Source organism: Eretmochelys imbricata, chromosome 17 (genome assembly GCF_965152235.1).
Source record: "Eretmochelys imbricata isolate rEreImb1 chromosome 17, rEreImb1.hap1, whole genome shotgun sequence".
NCBI classification, from domain to species: domain Eukaryota; kingdom Metazoa; phylum Chordata; order Testudines; family Cheloniidae; genus Eretmochelys; species Eretmochelys imbricata.
Genome location: NC_135588.1, coordinates 6,278,125 through 6,294,820, shown reverse-complemented (window position 1 = coordinate 6,294,820; position 16,696 = coordinate 6,278,125). Strand labels below are relative to the sequence as shown.

The following is a 16,696-nucleotide window of genomic DNA, read 5'->3' as shown; positions in this document are numbered from 1 at the left end:
AGTAGTGTAGAGTGGTTTTGTTGCTATGGGAAAAGTGCTAAAAAAGGCTGTATCTTGTGTAGTGCTCAGATCCTTTGGGTATTTAACGTACAATTTCTTCTAAGGACACTCAGAATTATACCTCTGATTCTAAATTGCTTAAACGTTGAAACATATGGTCTTGTGTTCTGTTCGCTAGGAAACAACTGTCTGTAACCAAACTGCCAAATTCAAATAAACTCGCCCTATATAAAAAGGGAGTCTGAAGCAGCTCAGCAGAAATATGGAAAGTGTTTTTAAAAGAAAGCAAACCTGAAGATATAGAAAAATCCTAATTAATCCAGTGTCCTATATCAATAACAGATAATTACATGTTAATAGCTTTGATGATTTTCAATTAAAAATGAACTGCTTGTGTCCTCTTGCTTTCTTCTGTGGGCCAGGTTCGCACAGCTGTCATTTATTGTGTTCTCTGTTACAGTAATCATTTTAATAAAATGCAATTATCTGCATAATTAATTTCTTTGACTGCTCTGCTGTGTCCTCCTTTTACAGAGGCCAAAATGTCAAAGATCAAGTAGACTGGGGGAAATAAAAATTCACATTGTGAATGGATATAAAAAAAATACTTGGAATTTCAATGCATTGGCTTCTATTTATCTCAAATGTCAAGGGCAGTGTAAAATGTATTTTTAAAATGTGTTTTTGTATGGTTTGAGCCCATTCTTGGCGTAGTTGTGACTCAAGAGGGGCCATTGTTCTTTGAGAGAGTTTGAGGGGGTTTCTTTGTACAAAGTGACAAAAAGAAGACTTAGAGTACTGGGCTACCATTGTTCCTGTGCGGCGCTGTAAAATTTGATTTGAAATTAGGACCTCAGGGCAGGCCCTTCAATAGCCAGTTTTTATTTTCTGCCAGCATTTTAATCACTCTTGGGTTTAAAGAGGACGACCAGCATAATGCCTCTATGTTTAATAGAACACTCATATCTTGAAGGCCAGTTAACTGAATTCAGGGATCTGTCATCTGCCCAACATTAGTCTTTTCTGCTTCCTGTCTATTTTTGAAGATAGCTCTCTATTCCAGCCAGCTTTCAAAGCAGAACAACTTTTTGTTTTCTGCATTTCTTCATTGTAGCAACATCTCTTTTCACAATCTCTTAAAGAACTTGAGTAGCCAAGCTGCATTACAAACTTGGTTCAAATCTTAGCGCTGTCAGTAGCCATTAGATCGTATTATTACAACAGCTCACTATTTCCTCAGATGTGGAAGGGGGGGGGGGGATTACATTTCAGAGACATGGAATGAGAGGAAGAGAAAACTGATCTGCTGGCCTAAGCCTTACACACCTCATCTGGATTAACCTTGTAGAAACGTGTGAGGAAAACAAGTGAAAATGGGAGAAAAATTACAAACAAAAGAGTCAATGAAGAACTGGCAACCATGTCCCATGTCTTAAGTGGAAGGTAGTGTCAGACAATGGTGCAATATGAGCCTATCCATACTGTATTATGGGAAATTCATTACCACTGTAGATAAGAAGATAGCAAGCTAGTGTTTTTTTTAATTGTTAACTATACTGAATACAGGAAAGTCCTGAAATTGCAAGGATTGGCGGGATACACTCAGTTGGCCTGGGGGGATGGATTTGACTGTAATTGTGAAACTGACTTGATCTGAGGGGTTCATGAAAGAAGTTTAGTAAATTGGGGTTAACAAAAGTGGTATGCTTTTGTATTCAATTTTTCCTTCTAGTTGTGGAGGTCTCCCTTTACAGTCATCTATCAATAGCTGTGTTGAACAGGGCTGGTTCCCTTGCCTTTAACCAGATTCAACTTTCAGTTCTCCTGCCCCGTTGCACAGCTTCATCTGTGGTATGCTGCTGTGACTGGTACTGTAGGAGGTATTCTAACTTGGCCATCTCCCTCTAAAATGAAATGCAGGGTTTGTGACTCTTCATGCTTATGTGGGCCTAAAAATAGGGATCCTCTGGTGTATCGTGAGCTTTATATTATAGTGTGATACCCTAACAGCTGACTGCAGAAAGCAGCAATATAACGCAGATAGTACATTTTAAAAATTCTGTAATTTAAACTCTTTTCTGGTGCTGGATTGAAAGACCTGAAGGTTGGAATCCATGTTTATTGGATGGTTCGGTTCACTCATCCTTAGTCTCATGTCCACTGCCCACTGAATCCTTGGTGTCTAAGCTGAGACTACTAACAAGAGTTCCAAATATGATGGTGGTATTTATGATTAGGAACAGGACTTAGACCACAAGTGATTTCATGTAAATCATTAAACACTCTCCAGATGGTAACAACTTCTGGTTAAATCTGAACTGGTCTGATTTCAAACCAGTGGCCTAGAGTAGAGGTGAAATACTCCCCAACACATAACCACATTTATACAGTTGTACATTATAATGGATTCCTATGAAGCAAAAAATTATATGGGGGTTTTAGTTAACCATAAGTAGAACAGTTTTCAAATGCAAACAAGAATCTTGCACATTTGCTTCAGCCATCACATGGTTGCTTTTCCATTTTCCATTTTTGTGTTTAATCAACCAAATCTTGTATCTGCTCCACACTTTTCCCAACACAGATGCAGACTGAAAGTGGCTAAGCAAAGCTGGACACAGCGAGAGGTTACCATAGTCATCATCTTATAGCACAGCTTTTCATTCACTTTCAGATGTAGCTGTGTGGGTGTCTACATAATGTGGGAAACTCTTTTCATTGAAGAATCTGAATATTTTGTAAGGCAGTGAATAGTCGCAAATAATCTTTTCTGTAACACTGAAATAAAGAACAAATGAGCTATTCTCAGAAAATACTGAAGCATTATTGTCTTCAGTCATTTTACAGAACTCCATAGAAAAAAATATTCCAAACTTGACAGATTCATATCCTAACCCTTTTGCTCATTCGTCAGAGAACTGTGTGGTTTGGACAGCAGGGCTCAATTAAAGCAATACCAATTAAAGGAACAGATCTGTACTTTCTGTGCATGAAGCTAAATGTTTTAAAAAATAGAATAAAACTTTCTAAAGTGAATATCTGCTAGAGAAATAATCCTGTTAAAAAGAATCTCTAAAAGGTCAAACACATTAGAAGGGCGGGATGAAAACAGAAATCTGATCCATTAATTTTTCAAGATAGAAGGAAGTTACTATGATCTCTCGGGTTATCCACATCATCTTCATTTGATATAGTTAAAGCCTTGTGTAAAATAAGTGTGATTATTATAGGAATACCCATTTTCTCATGTTGTTGAAGGTAAATCGACTTTGAACTGTATGCAGCATAGACGCATAAAAAGCCCAGCATAGGTGCTGCAGTTCATCACTAGGAAGGCCTGGGGCAAACCTGCAGAGAGGGTAGTTGAAATAGGTTACCCAATTTCCCAAGCCCGTCGTATAAAGAGAAACAAGATGGAAGAGACAAGTACTCTTTGTTCACCGGCCAACTCTCCTCCATGTTTCATTTCCCACCTCTGGTCTCCTTATTGGATCTCAGAGAAAGAGTCTTGGGGAATTGGAGTCCCCATATGGGTTCTCCTTTGTACAGTTCCTCTTTTGGCTTTCCCTAGTGATAGATTGGTCACAGACCCACTTTATTTTGATACATCTCTACATGCATGTATCTGCTAAGAGAATAGCTGGGTTAAATGAACACTTTTTCTGTGATCCTAAACAATGGAGACTCTTTAAGTACAATAGTAAGGGTGATACCATGCCATTCATGCAGGTGTGGAGGATCCACGCTAGGCCATCCTTAAGTCTTGCAGTGGGGCTTAAGTCCAAGAGGTGGGGTAAAGGATCATTGGAGATAAGTCAGGGAGGGAGTCCTGAGCTCTTGTGTTTATTGTTTCAGTGGCCCCAAACCACTGCAAAAGAGAAGTGGCAGCTCCCCTCTCAGCCTGTAAGATGGAACACATGCCACTGAATGGCTGTGGTGCAGCTCTGTGGACTGTGTGTGGGTCACACGGTGAAGACCGTTCCACGCACCCTTGTAGCTCTTCACTCAAAGCCTGGATTTGTTCCCTTTGAGGGAATACACCTGCTATAAGAATTAATTTTTCTGAAAATGGAATTTTGCATTTATGACTATGCTGCTCTGTAGGAGTTTTGTGCTCCTCTGTTTTATTAAGAGGTTAGTGGCTTGTCTGTCTGTCTGGTCTAGCACAGGGTTGGGCCGGTATCCTAGAGTTCTACATGTGCCTCTGGCCCTGACTTGCGGTCTAGTCTTTATAAGTGACTTACCATGTAGCTGTCATTTTTCCTATCTGTAACCCTTACCTACATCACAGTGGTGTCATGAGGATGAATTACTATTTGATAAGGTCAAACATTGTGAAAGTGCTAAATGTTATCTTTCCTCGGGTTTTCTGTACCATCTCATCATTGTTATGTGTGTATGTATGTGTTTGTGTGTGTGTATATATACACAGTATATACACATATGTACATGTGTCAGCATGTTATTGAAACCAATTGGCCTTATACAGATAAAACTTGCAGTAAGTAAGAAGGATCTCCAGGACAAGCTTGAGTAGATAAGCACTGCCCCTAACAAAACATGATTAACATTATACATCTCCTGGTATAGTTCTTCCTAATCCACTCCAATGCTTGATTTAATTTTCCCTTTCTGTAAACTCAGATCCAGCGTCACCAGAATGATTTCAAGGGCTCTTTGCGTATGGACTCTTGCTTTCTTTATCCCTCCCAGGTTTTCTTACCAAACTCTCTTAAATCTGTTCAGGTGGGGAAATATTTAAGAACTCATTGACATCAAGACTTGAAACAAGTGTCATGAAACTTTGGATCAGATAGTAAAAAAATACAGTTGTGCGAGTATGAATGTTGTCAAAAAATGTGAGCAACGGATGGCATTTTTAATGTTGTGTAAGGGTAGCACCCTGGGTATTTCTATGCTGAAAGCTAATCAATATACGTTTTTAATACTAGGATGTCTATGGTATTCTCTTAAGTCATACAGATGAAAATACATTACATACTGGGTGGGTTTTGTGTCTTTTGGACTAAGCAACATATATTTTAATGCACTCAGTGGATATTTTGTTTAAACATATGCTTGTTTCCTGATAGTTAGGGCCAAGTAAGGAACAGTCGTGTGAGGTTTAGTAGGCAACAAAACAATGTAATTATTCTAGAGAAGATAAATAACATTTTGCTTGTTCTGAATAATCAGTCTCTGTTATGTGTCAACGTGAGCACATCTTGTTTTATCAGTTTGCATTTGGTTTTGCTTTTTATAACACGCTTAAAAACCAGTCACAATTGTCTTCACATTTTAGCAGGTTAACATTGTATAGACGTTTTAACAACCCGTTTTAAACTTGTATTTTTTTTTATCAAAAAGAAGAATTCTGTCTCTTTCCACAGTATTAGGTGTATGATATCAGAGGACTTTATTGAATATTTTATTGACCGTCTGCTTGCCCTATGCTAACCTGCCTGACATCCTAAGTTTCTCTCTCTCTGGAGATGCCATGTCAGTTCTGATTAAGCAGTAGAGCATGAATTTTCCCTTCATATTTCCTGTGAATAAACTTCATCCCAGCAGGCAGACACTCTACCCAAGTGCATCATGGGAGTGTCCAGATTTTGAGCACAGAACAAGGCATATGAATGGATTTAAGGTGGTATAGACAAGTGTTTGCTTTACAACAGAAGTATTTTCCCTGTGGGGCTTACATCAGCATTTTGTATAATTTTGCTTTACACAAATGTAAAGGTATTGAAGAGGAAAATTTCTTCCCCTGGCAAGTTAATTACTTGACTTCTCATAGAACAAAAGCTTGAAGCACAAACTAAAGAGAAAGTACATCTTTTGCTTAAAATAGGTAACCTATCTAAGAACATAGATTTTATTTGCAGAATAGTTTATTATGAATGCATTTTAATTGACTTAATTTGCTTCCAAAAATTAAATGTCTGTTCTGTTAGGGTGTTACATATTGACATTTTGTTTTAGTTTCCATATACCTTCCTTTTGTGTATACATTTTATATTTTATATCTCCTTCCTTCTCCTTCCTTCTCTAGAAGGGCACAATAACAGAATATTGTGCTACACTTTTTTATGATCATATGAACACTTGCAAAAAATGTTGTTTTTGGCCATTGGTTATGAAAGCTATTTGTGTCTTGAACCCTTCCCGACTCCTGCCCGGTAATGTGCCTGTGTGTTTGCTGGACTGCATGACATTTGCCAAGTAATTTTAATACGAGGCAAGTATAAATCCTGCATAATTCTATGGAAGGTTGACAATTTTATTAATTACATTTCTCAGTATATAATGGTTTCTTGGCAAACTAGCTTCCAAGTATCTTAGCAAGATTTTCAGGGCTCAGGAAGGCTCAAGCCATAAAATATTTGTTCTCAATGTAATTATTTCTCTTTGTGTGTTCTTTTCGAATTTTGAACAAACTTTCTCTAAATAATTTGTGTGTTTTTCTTTGGGAAACAAAAATTAAAAACAGACACTCTCAAAGGAAAGGCAAAGCTTTTGAATAATAACTTGGGCTTGAGTTCCGCTAAGGCTGTAAATCTCTTGAGTGAAAATAAAATTTTGAAAAAACAGAAGATAGTTTTTTATATTGAAAAACATATTTTTATTGTTGTGGAGCTAAATAATTAGATACTGTTGGATCAGATTTTACTGCCATCACTCCACAATATGACAAACCTGCATTAACTGCAAAGTCTTCTTAACACAAAGGGCAGGTCTACACTGCGGGGCTAAGTCAACCTAAGTTACGGAACTCCAGCTACATTATTCACGTAGACGTACCTTAGGTCGACTTATTGCAGTGTCTACACCGCGCTGGGTTGACAGGAGAAACTCTCCCATTGACTTACCGTACGCTTCTTGTTGCGGTGGAGTACCGGAGTCAACGGGAGAGCGATTGGCAGTCGATTTAGTGGGTCTTCACTAGATCTGCTAAATCAACTGTGCATCGATCCCCTGGTAAGTGGAGACAAGCCCAAAGTTAAATTAGGGAGGAAAGAAAGTAAATGTTGTTGTAGAGCTGTACAAAGAGTGGGAAGATACGGAGGCACTCTTCACGGGCCCCCCATTCCTGTTAACAAGCTTTGCTTTTTATCCAAGAAAATTGTGGTTTTACAGTCTTAATATCAACAGGCAGATTACTTGTTGCAACTTGTTTGTTTCCTTTTTAGTGTTTGCTGATGATCTGCCTCTATAATTTTGAATAATTAACTAAAGGTTTCTTTTAGCAATTTCCTTGCCCATGGAACAAAATACACTGTATTACAGAAGTGTCAAACTATTCCGGAGATTTTATTGCCTCATGAATATCACACATGCTTTTAGTGTTAGAACAGCTATTATTTACCAGAGTTTATTTGCACTGGTTATTGACTGCCTGGGTTGTTAAGGTTATTTGATCCCGTAAAAGTTATGCTCATCTTAAAATTGTTGTGATCTTGTTTATATTCTAGTTGTATGGTGTCATCATCTTTATCCAGTACAGGCAGAGAAAGCTGGGTGGATAAAGGCAGATATTTAATTTCTGGGCTTGTGGGACCAGGGTGAATAAATCGACAGTCATGTGTTGATTTCTGTGTCCTAATTTTGAATACTTTTAAGCTTTTTCCTCACATAGGAAGGAAAGACTAAAGGCCAGATTTTCAAAAGTATTTAGGTTCCTAAAGATACATTTAGGCACCAAGTGGGATTTTCAAAAAAAAAAGCACCTAAGCAGGTTAGGCACTTAACTCCCATTGATTGGCCTAATTGCTGTCCAATGTGATGTTAGTCCAGTTCCATAGAGTTCAGTGGCACTGAATTAATGAAGCTAACACCAATTCCCTGCAGAAAGATTGAAGAGTATAATCTCATGTATAACTCTTTGCACATCAAGGAGAAAATATACCCGCCAGGCCTCTTCAACCTAGAAGGGATTGCTGAGGCCAGCACTTGGCGTTTTAAATTTCACAAGAAATCATTGTTACTAGGTCTGCAACTTCATAAAGAAATTACTGTCCTGAACAGATCCTTTTTCTGCTCCCGTTTCTCCAAGCACTGAGTCATATGTTCCAGTTGTGTTGGGGGGGAAGCTATAGGGTGAAGTAACATGCAGATATTTTATACATCGGCCACAAAAGCAACCACAAGCCAGCATCTCTTCTGTGGTATCATGCCATCCAAACTTGCATCACCAAATATTGTTCCCCAGCAAAGTTCCGCATAGAACGCAAATTTGCACAAATGAAGTTGTGGCCTGTGAATATGGGGGATGAATCAGAGGAAAACCAAATTATTATGTATAATGCACTGAGGAATAATATACTTTACTATGGAAGACACATAATGTGAGTAGGCTTGATTCTGTAGTCCTTTTTTTTCTGCATAGGGACTGCCAGTCTGGTCCAAATAAATCATTGTTGCTGTGGGAAATAGTAATGTGTTCTCAGCAGAAATCTTCAACTTGTTATGAAATGATATAAGCATGTTGACTGTATGTAGAGGCCATTTGCAAATACTGGTGTATGAGCACAAAACCTCTGACTATAAGAGGGTCAGAATAGTCACCGTATATTGAACAGCGGGCATCTAATCTGTCCCTCTACTCCAAATGGCACCATACAGTTCTCTGCTTTGTCCCTAAAAAGGACTCCACATCTTTTGGCTCTCTACAATGAGTGTTGGGCCGCATAAACAGAAGGGAACATATGATGTGTCTAGAAGTTTCACAGTCTTTTACATTGAGGTCCTGCAGAGATTGTCCAGGAAACAATGGTATTGTTGATTAATTTGCATTCAGTTTCACACAATTTGAATTCTGAAGAACTTAAGTACATTTGTCGTGGTTCCCATATAAGTAACTAAGCCATTCCTACCAGAAGTATTTTTCAACGTTCTTTAACAATGTGTGTCTTCATTTAAAGCTGGAAAGCTGAGAGGTGGGTGACTCAGTTATTTTTCTCATGAAATTATAGCCAAGACATTAAATTCATAATTAAGCACGTATTCCTTACTGTATCATTAAATAATTCTTCACGTTGGCTCTGTTTCTGTAGCCATTACTTACCAGAAGAAGCACTTATTCATGGAAATAATAGCATGGAAGTAAACGGACCAGATTCTTCCCTCTTTATTCACACTGAGTAACACCTTGTTTTGTGAGTAGCCCTTTGCATTTCAGTATGGTTGCTCTCATAGCGAGTAAAAGGCACACACTGTAGCCCAATGAGACTACATGCGTAAATGCTTTAGTGGCTACTGAATCAAGCCTTTTATAACTCAGTGCATAGAAATGTGAGAAGAAATACATATATGCTAAATTTATATGTATAAATGCCACATTTATATATCTACAAATGTGAGGGGGGGCATCAAATGTAGTACTTTAAGATGTTTTGAAGTGTGTGTATGTGTGTGTATATATATACACAGACACACAATTGTGCAAGGTTTCCTTCTCATATTACATATATTTAAGAAAACTTTTCACAATAAGTAGGAGGGTGGGAAGATGATTATGGGCATTTGATTAATGGACTTCCTTGTAATTCCTTTTTCTGTCCTTTAGATGCAGATTTACACGCCATTGGTTTCAGAGTGTAAATTGGCTTAAAACTTCAAAGGTTTTGGAAAAGATTCCAGATCAATGATCATCTTTCCTGAATGATCAGCTTATCAGCTGTCATGTGTTTACCCCCATCTCGAGTTTCTACCAGCTCAGGGAGTTTATGAAATTTTGATGGAGAAATTAGGTTGTTGCTCATCTTGTACCTTCTTGCTCATAGTATTGACAGTACCAGTGAACTGCTTGAGGCAGATAGCATCTCAGTGATCACTGTGCTATTTCAGCTCTCCACTGCTGACAACATCAGAAGTGTTTTAACAGGGTTTTAATGGGCAGCCTCTGTAGCTCCTTGGAGGGTTGCAAATAGCTGCCGTGAAAAACCTTTTCTGCCGCTCTGAGCTGACATGCCCTCCTTTTCTCATCCAGCTGCTGCTTGTTTATGTGACTGCAGCACTGGTGACAAGCACTTCTTATTTGTGCTGGGCACTGTTGAGACTGCAACCTAGACAAGACTCTGCATCCTAAGAGTCCACTCTCAAGAATAAAGCTATAGCTATGAAATCACTGGGGGAAAACGACATTCTGAAAAGAGAGCTCAACATTTCATTCTCTCCATCTGCTCATTTGCAGATAAATAGTGCGTATTATTTCGATCGATCTACAACAGTTTTCTAAATATATCTGTTGATCATATCAGTATATTACTGATGACATTCCAGGACCATCATTAACTTCAGGACCATCATTAACTGGTTTTGAATCACTTTATATGCAGGTTGATGACAACTGTCTTTACCCCCTTAGCAGAAGACATAACTTGTAAAAAAATCAGTACTGTTCAAGGCAGGAACTGATTGCAGTGGGCCACTTTCTTGTTGACTGATTGGCCTGTTCTTCTTGTGATCAGAAATGATGCTATGAACACTGCTTTGTCTAGAATATACATAAACTCTCTATTTCCCATTATGTTTCCTGTAACTAATGTGCCCTCAATCAACTTCCAGTTGAGTAATTCCAACCTAGAAAAAAAAATCAGTGTACAATACCCATGGGAAGTAAGACTAGAAACCCATATTAGAAAACCAGCACAGACCAAACTTAGAAGATCCACTGACATATAAACTTAATTCAAAAAGTATAGGTTTTCACTGAGGGTTTGTGTCCTCAGTTTAATAGTTTCTGTGACTTCTTCAGAACTAGTATTCTGTTGTGCATTCTTGAGAGAAAATATACTGTACTATATTCAAGTCCCCATAAATTGTGTAGCATCTCAATTTTTACAACCAAAAATATACCTTGTGTAAGAGTTTGAAATATTATTTGTGAGGAAGCAATGAAGGGTTGTTTTGGGATTTATTTTTTGTACCTAGTAGTGAAATTTAATCTTTTCAGTAGTCTGCATCATATGAAAGAATTGTATGTCCCAATTCAGTCTGTCTTATCTTCTTTTATTCCTCATGTAAACATATAAGTTAAGATATTTGAATTGTGTACAAAGAAGGAATGTGTAATTAGGTAAGTATCTAAACAGGATAGCGAGTAGGCAGAAGGAGAGAGAGAGAGTGTCAATAGAAGAAGCACTTGACTGACAAGCACCAAACCATTCAAAGAAAACTGGTATAAACATAATGACAGGTTTCCGAGTAACAGCCGTGTTAGTCTGTATTCGCAAAAAGAACTTGTGGCACCTTAGAGACTAACCAATTTATTTGAGCATGAGCTACAGCTCACGAAAGCTCATGCTCAAATAAATTGGTTGGTCTCTAAGGTGCCACAAGTACTCCTTTTCTTTTTATAAACATAATGCTTCATCTACAGAATGTTTTTTAAAAACAAAACAACAAAGCCCCTCCCTTCTTGGCACATTTCCATTAGTATGAGAATGTGGCATCACAGAACAGTCCTGTGGTATGCAATTGTGTTAAGTGAGAGGTGTTACAGATGGTTATTGGATGGATAAAGTGCCCTGGAGCTCACAACTCTCCCAAATGCCTGGAAATTCTCTCAACAACCTTGGGTCTAAAACCCAAGTTTTAAACCTGAGTGTAAAGTAAAAGTTAAATCTCGTATGTATTAAAAGCTACAAATGAAATTTAAAGGTCATTTTAACTTGCGAAGATTAAAAGTTCTCCTTCGCTGTATTCTTCTGTCTACTCTGCTTACAGCAAATCCATTCAACAGCTGAAACACTTAAATACCAGTGTATTATAGAAGCTACTTCTGTTTAAGACCCATTATTTCAGTTTTTAATGGAGCAGAGCCAGTGTCTTTGCAGTGTTTTATTTATACCCAAGCACCAGATCCATAGGTTGGGGAGAAGAGGAGAACATCTGAGCTTGTAGTCTCATATTGTCAACTGTAGACATTGAAATCCTTTCCTACTCTTTTGATTCTCTGGGGTAATTCATTAAAATGATTCATCGCTCGGTAGGTTTGTGTGTGTAGTGGCTTTTCACATGGGGAACTTATTAGTTAAAGGGATTTTTGTAATATCATAGTTAGCAAAAAGAGCAGGATGAGACTTTGAACTTGGTAGACTTTCTTTGAGTATGTTCTGGTCACAGGCTGGCTTATTCAAAGAGATTTGTGTCCAGAAATGCCCTACTTTTGCTGACATACACTGATCTCTGAGCTGAATGAAAAATAAGATTTAAAAATATCTTAAGAGCAATAGTAGGATACAGTTGTAGAAAGTTGAGAAAATCCTTACTGTAATATACACATTTTGGGGCTTAGCTAGTTAAATTCCCAGATTTATAGTACATTCGAAAATACACTATTACTGCGTTACAACCCCATGTCTAAAATAACTGAACTTAGCTTATTTGTTTTACGATAAATCTTAAGAGGGATGATCTTATTATAATGTGTTAATGTGTAAAGTTTCTTTCTGTATCACATAAATTATATATTTATTTATCTAATACCTTCACCTGTTTTGTTTTGTTTTTATGTAAAGAGAGCACGTCTGACTGAACGGCAGTGTGGTCCAGAACATAGGGATTTGGAGTCAGCAGACCTCACTTCTATTCCTAGGTCAGCCACTCACAGACTGTATGACTTAAGACACCTCTCTGTGCTTTTGGTTCCCCTCCCAGCCTTTGACTGTGTTGTCTACTTAGATTGTAAGCTCTTTGGGACAGAGATTGTCTCTGACTGAATGTATGTACCTCTGGTATAAACGAGGGCACAATGGGACCCTGAACTCAGCTGGAACCTTTAGGTGCTATTGTAATACAAATAATAATCATAAAGATTAGGGGAGAAGCACATATCTGTTTTTAAAGATAACCCATTTGTTTAGTGGGTTAAGTGAAAAACCATTGGTGATTCTTTGATTTGTGTCTCTAAAGGTACGTCTGCACTGCGATCAAAAACACAACGGCATCGAGTCTCGGCGCTTACGTCAGCTGACTTGGGCTTGAGTTGCAGAGCTAAATACAGCAGCGTAGCAGTTCTGGCTGGGGCTGGAACCTAGGCTCCGAGACTGTCCCCCATCAGTCTCAGAGCCCAGGCTCCAGCCCGAGCTCGAACAGCTACACTGCAGTTTTATAGCCACGCAACACAAGCCCCACAAGTCCAAGTCAGCTGTTCCGGGTCTTTTATTGCATTGTGGATAGTGGATATTTACACATCCTTCCATGAGTAAAAGTTTTTTTGCTTGGGATGTTTTACTTTCAGTATAATGACTAGGGCCTAATCCACCGAGTCAATGAGAGTCTTTTCATTGGCTTCAATGGGCTTTGGACCTGGCCTCCAGTTCAGGATTCTTGCTTTAGTCCTCCTTTCTCGTAGGAACAAATGATTTATTGCTTAATATTTGTACCCTTCATGATGCTGCTGCTGACATTTTGTGGCATTAGTTTGTATTTTGTGTTGATCTTGATGAAGGGCAGGAATGGCAGCAAGTGTTGTTTTAGGTTTATTATAACACACATTTTTTGTCACCTTAGTTGGTTCAGTTGGTGCTTTGAAATTACTCTTGCATTAGTGTTGTGCCTCAGGCTAAATTGTTGACTGCTCCACTGTTCATGTTATTTCCCTTGCTTTTATGTTCACTGCCATCCTATAGTTTTGCTTCGCTAATTTGGGTGTGATGGTATGAAATATCACTTTGGGTTTTATCCTGCAACCTTTACTCATATGAGTAAGGCTTAAGCCTTCAGGACGTTGTGTTGAAGTTAGTGAGAATATCTGTGTGAATAAAGGCAGTGGTATTCAACTCGCAATTAGTGAGTTTCCTGTTTGCAAATAATATTTTAATCTTTATTCTTGACATGTTGAAAAGAAAAGACTCTTTTGGAAGGTCAAAAATTCACTAGTCGTCAGAGCCACATTAGCTTAAGAGACTGAACTTAAGTCGTCGTGCTGTGTATCTTGTATAGGTGCATTAAGTAATTTCACTGATTATATGTTTCTGTATATATCTCAGCAGGCTCAGTAGTGAGATCCCGGCAGTGAGTTAACAAAAAGAAAGTGCAGCCATTGGTTCCCTGTTTCTCTAATGCAACAGAACAAAGACTATGTAAAAGGGCAGTTGGTAATTTATCTAAAATGGTGTATTGTATCCAGGTTTGTTTGGGTTTTATTTTTATTTTTATTTTTTAAGATCCAAATTAGATTGTGCTCGAGGAAGGAAGGTATTTAGAATTCTTTGAATCAGTTAACCCAAGTTTGTCATTTTTCTCTAAGATCAAAATGAAATGGGGGTAAAGTTGGCTTGAAAGCCATGTGGGACTATTGGTAATGCTGTCATAAACTGGAAGCCTCAGCATAAAGACTTCAGCGCCCAGTTGCTGGTTTGCATTGCGCAATGAGGGTGTGTAGCGGTAATAGAGAGGACTTTGCAGGATGCTAAGGCAAAATAAATATATCTTTATCCTAAGTGCCTTGGGACAGGCAAGATACTGAATATCCAATAAAGGGCACTCTTTTAGTCCTACAGATGCATGCTGTATGGAATGCTACTGTCCACATTGGAAATATTTTCCTAGAGCTAGTCTCTGGGTAGAAGACTGAAGGGCTTAATCAAATCAAAAAGATTTTGAAGTATTCTTTTCTTATCTAGTTTTTATGTTTACTGAACAGATGAAGGAAAATGTAAGATTCACAGCAATAATTTATTAATAATAATGATAATATTAAAAATGACATGCACACAACACTCATGCCCAGAGATTCTGAGTACCTGAAAAATTCATTGACATGTAACTCTGAATGTCAGTTTTGGTTTCTCAGGATTGTGCCCATACTCCTGATTTGCTCACAACAGTTCCCATAATTAATGGCTTTGGGCCTGCTCCTAGCCCCACTGATTTCATTGGGTTATAAATGTTTCCTGCCTCATGAAGTGAAAATTTAGGATGATAGTTGGGGACCAATAGCCAATTATTTTATTCAGTATTTGGATATTCAGGAGCAGGACATACATGTTAATGAGTACTTGACTAATTGTTCTCGCGGCTTTAGCAGATTGGGGCTTTTGTTTGCCCATAAAACAGACAACGATTAATCCATCTGGACTAGCATTCAGACTCCTTTTCTTCTATTTTTTTACTAGGCCAAAATGAAAAAAACGGTGCCATTGCTGTGTATTCATTAGGGTACAAATGAAAAGACTCGTCCTGCAAATATTTGTAGTTACATGCTGCAGAGTTTTTTAGACACATTTTATTAAGCAACTGCTGGATAAAACCCTATCAGAACTAATTTTCATTTCTATAAATCTCAGAATATTCGTCATTCATTAATGAGGATGAAGGCAATCATGTGTACCAAAGCCACACTGGTGTACTTTTGTGTTCTGGCATTTTGAGGGAAATGAATATCATCTCTCTTTCATTTACTGTCATCACTATGACTTCCTTTGTTTCCACATGCTGAAGTTTGGCAGTCTTGGAATCAGTCAGATTATTTATTAAATATAATATTTACCCTATACTACTTATTACAAGTCTGCATATTCAGTGACAGAATTGATTCTAGCTGGTGCTGCTGCACTTTTAATGTTACCTTTTTTGTTCATGTTTGTTCCAACAGAGTGGCCACTAGCACAGACAACATGAACTTGTATCACCCGCAAACTGACAACACTGGAGCCATCAGTTTATCATTATCCCTGCTAGTGTATCTGATTTAATTTTCCTACAAGTGGATTAATTCTTAAAATTGCAGTGCTTTTTGCTTGTTAATAGTCAGTAAATGATTCTGGGGGATGGGGGAATGGAATTCATCAGTTTTGTAGTCATTTTAATTCTTCCAGTTTTAAGTTGTTCTATAAATATGTCTTTATGGATGTAGTTTTACTAGCTTAAAAACATCTAATTGAAACCAGTTGCTTCAATCTCTTTGGATCAAGAAGGCAGTAATAAGCAAAGAGAGTATCTTATCCCTAAAATCCAGAAATACTTAGTGACTGGTATACTTGATGCATGTGTAATCAGTTTACTTTCAGCTTCTTGTTTCATCTAAAACCTTAGCTCTTTTGGTGTGATCTAATACTAAAGTGGAAGGGTACGTTTGTGCTTGTTTCTAAGACCATCAACGAGTGAAACAAAATGATGAAAAAAAGCTCAGGATGCTGAAAGGTTAAAAAGCATCATATTAGTCTCATTGCATCTTCCTTTGTGTCAGAAATGTGCTTTAGAATATTATTGCACTTCCCAAAAATTAACATTAGGTTTCATTTGTGTCAGATTATTATCTTGCTGTTAGCTCTTACAGTAGACTTTCAGCACAGGAATTGTATGTTTTCGGTGGTCATACAGCACCCAGCATAACGGAGCCATAGGATTTTTGGATGCTATCATAATATATAATTTACTACTTTTACTACTGCTAGTAATAATAATAATAGCTCAAGGGCAAACTCCAAAGGGGAAAAAATTGTACTTGTTCCCTTTTTTTGCTATTTCCTGATCTACAAAGAGGAGCTTAAAGGGTTTGGACTTTTTTTTCCTCTTGTTTTATAGGTTAGAAATGTGGGTGCTGTCTAGCCTGGAAGATATAATGGCTGAAGAACTAATAAGAAGGTGACATCAAAAGAAACAGGAAATTGAAAGTTGAACACTTAAGAGAGGGAAGGATTTTTAGTCATACTGGTTAAAATTTTCTGGAGTTCGATTTTGTTAATGC

The 16,696-nt window shown here is 37.8% G+C and overlaps 1 protein-coding gene across 11 annotated transcripts in view; it reads left to right on the top strand.

The window, feature by feature from the left end:
• Positions 1-16,696, top strand: part of BCAS3 (BCAS3 microtubule associated cell migration factor) — a 499,958-nt gene that overhangs the window by 340,548 nt on the left and 142,714 nt on the right. Inside the window, exon 24 of one of the 11 annotated variants that reach the window (XM_077836617.1) lies at positions 16,534-16,628. The exons of 9 other annotated variants lie outside the window; for them this stretch is intronic. In XM_077836617.1, the coding sequence (XP_077692743.1) occupies positions 16,534-16,538 (5 nt within the window). In that variant the 3' untranslated portion in view covers positions 16,539-16,628. Of the gene's footprint in view, positions 1-12,521; positions 12,599-16,533; positions 16,629-16,696 lie in introns of those variants that run through there. One more of the 11 variants, XM_077836614.1, reaches the window with a different exon arrangement.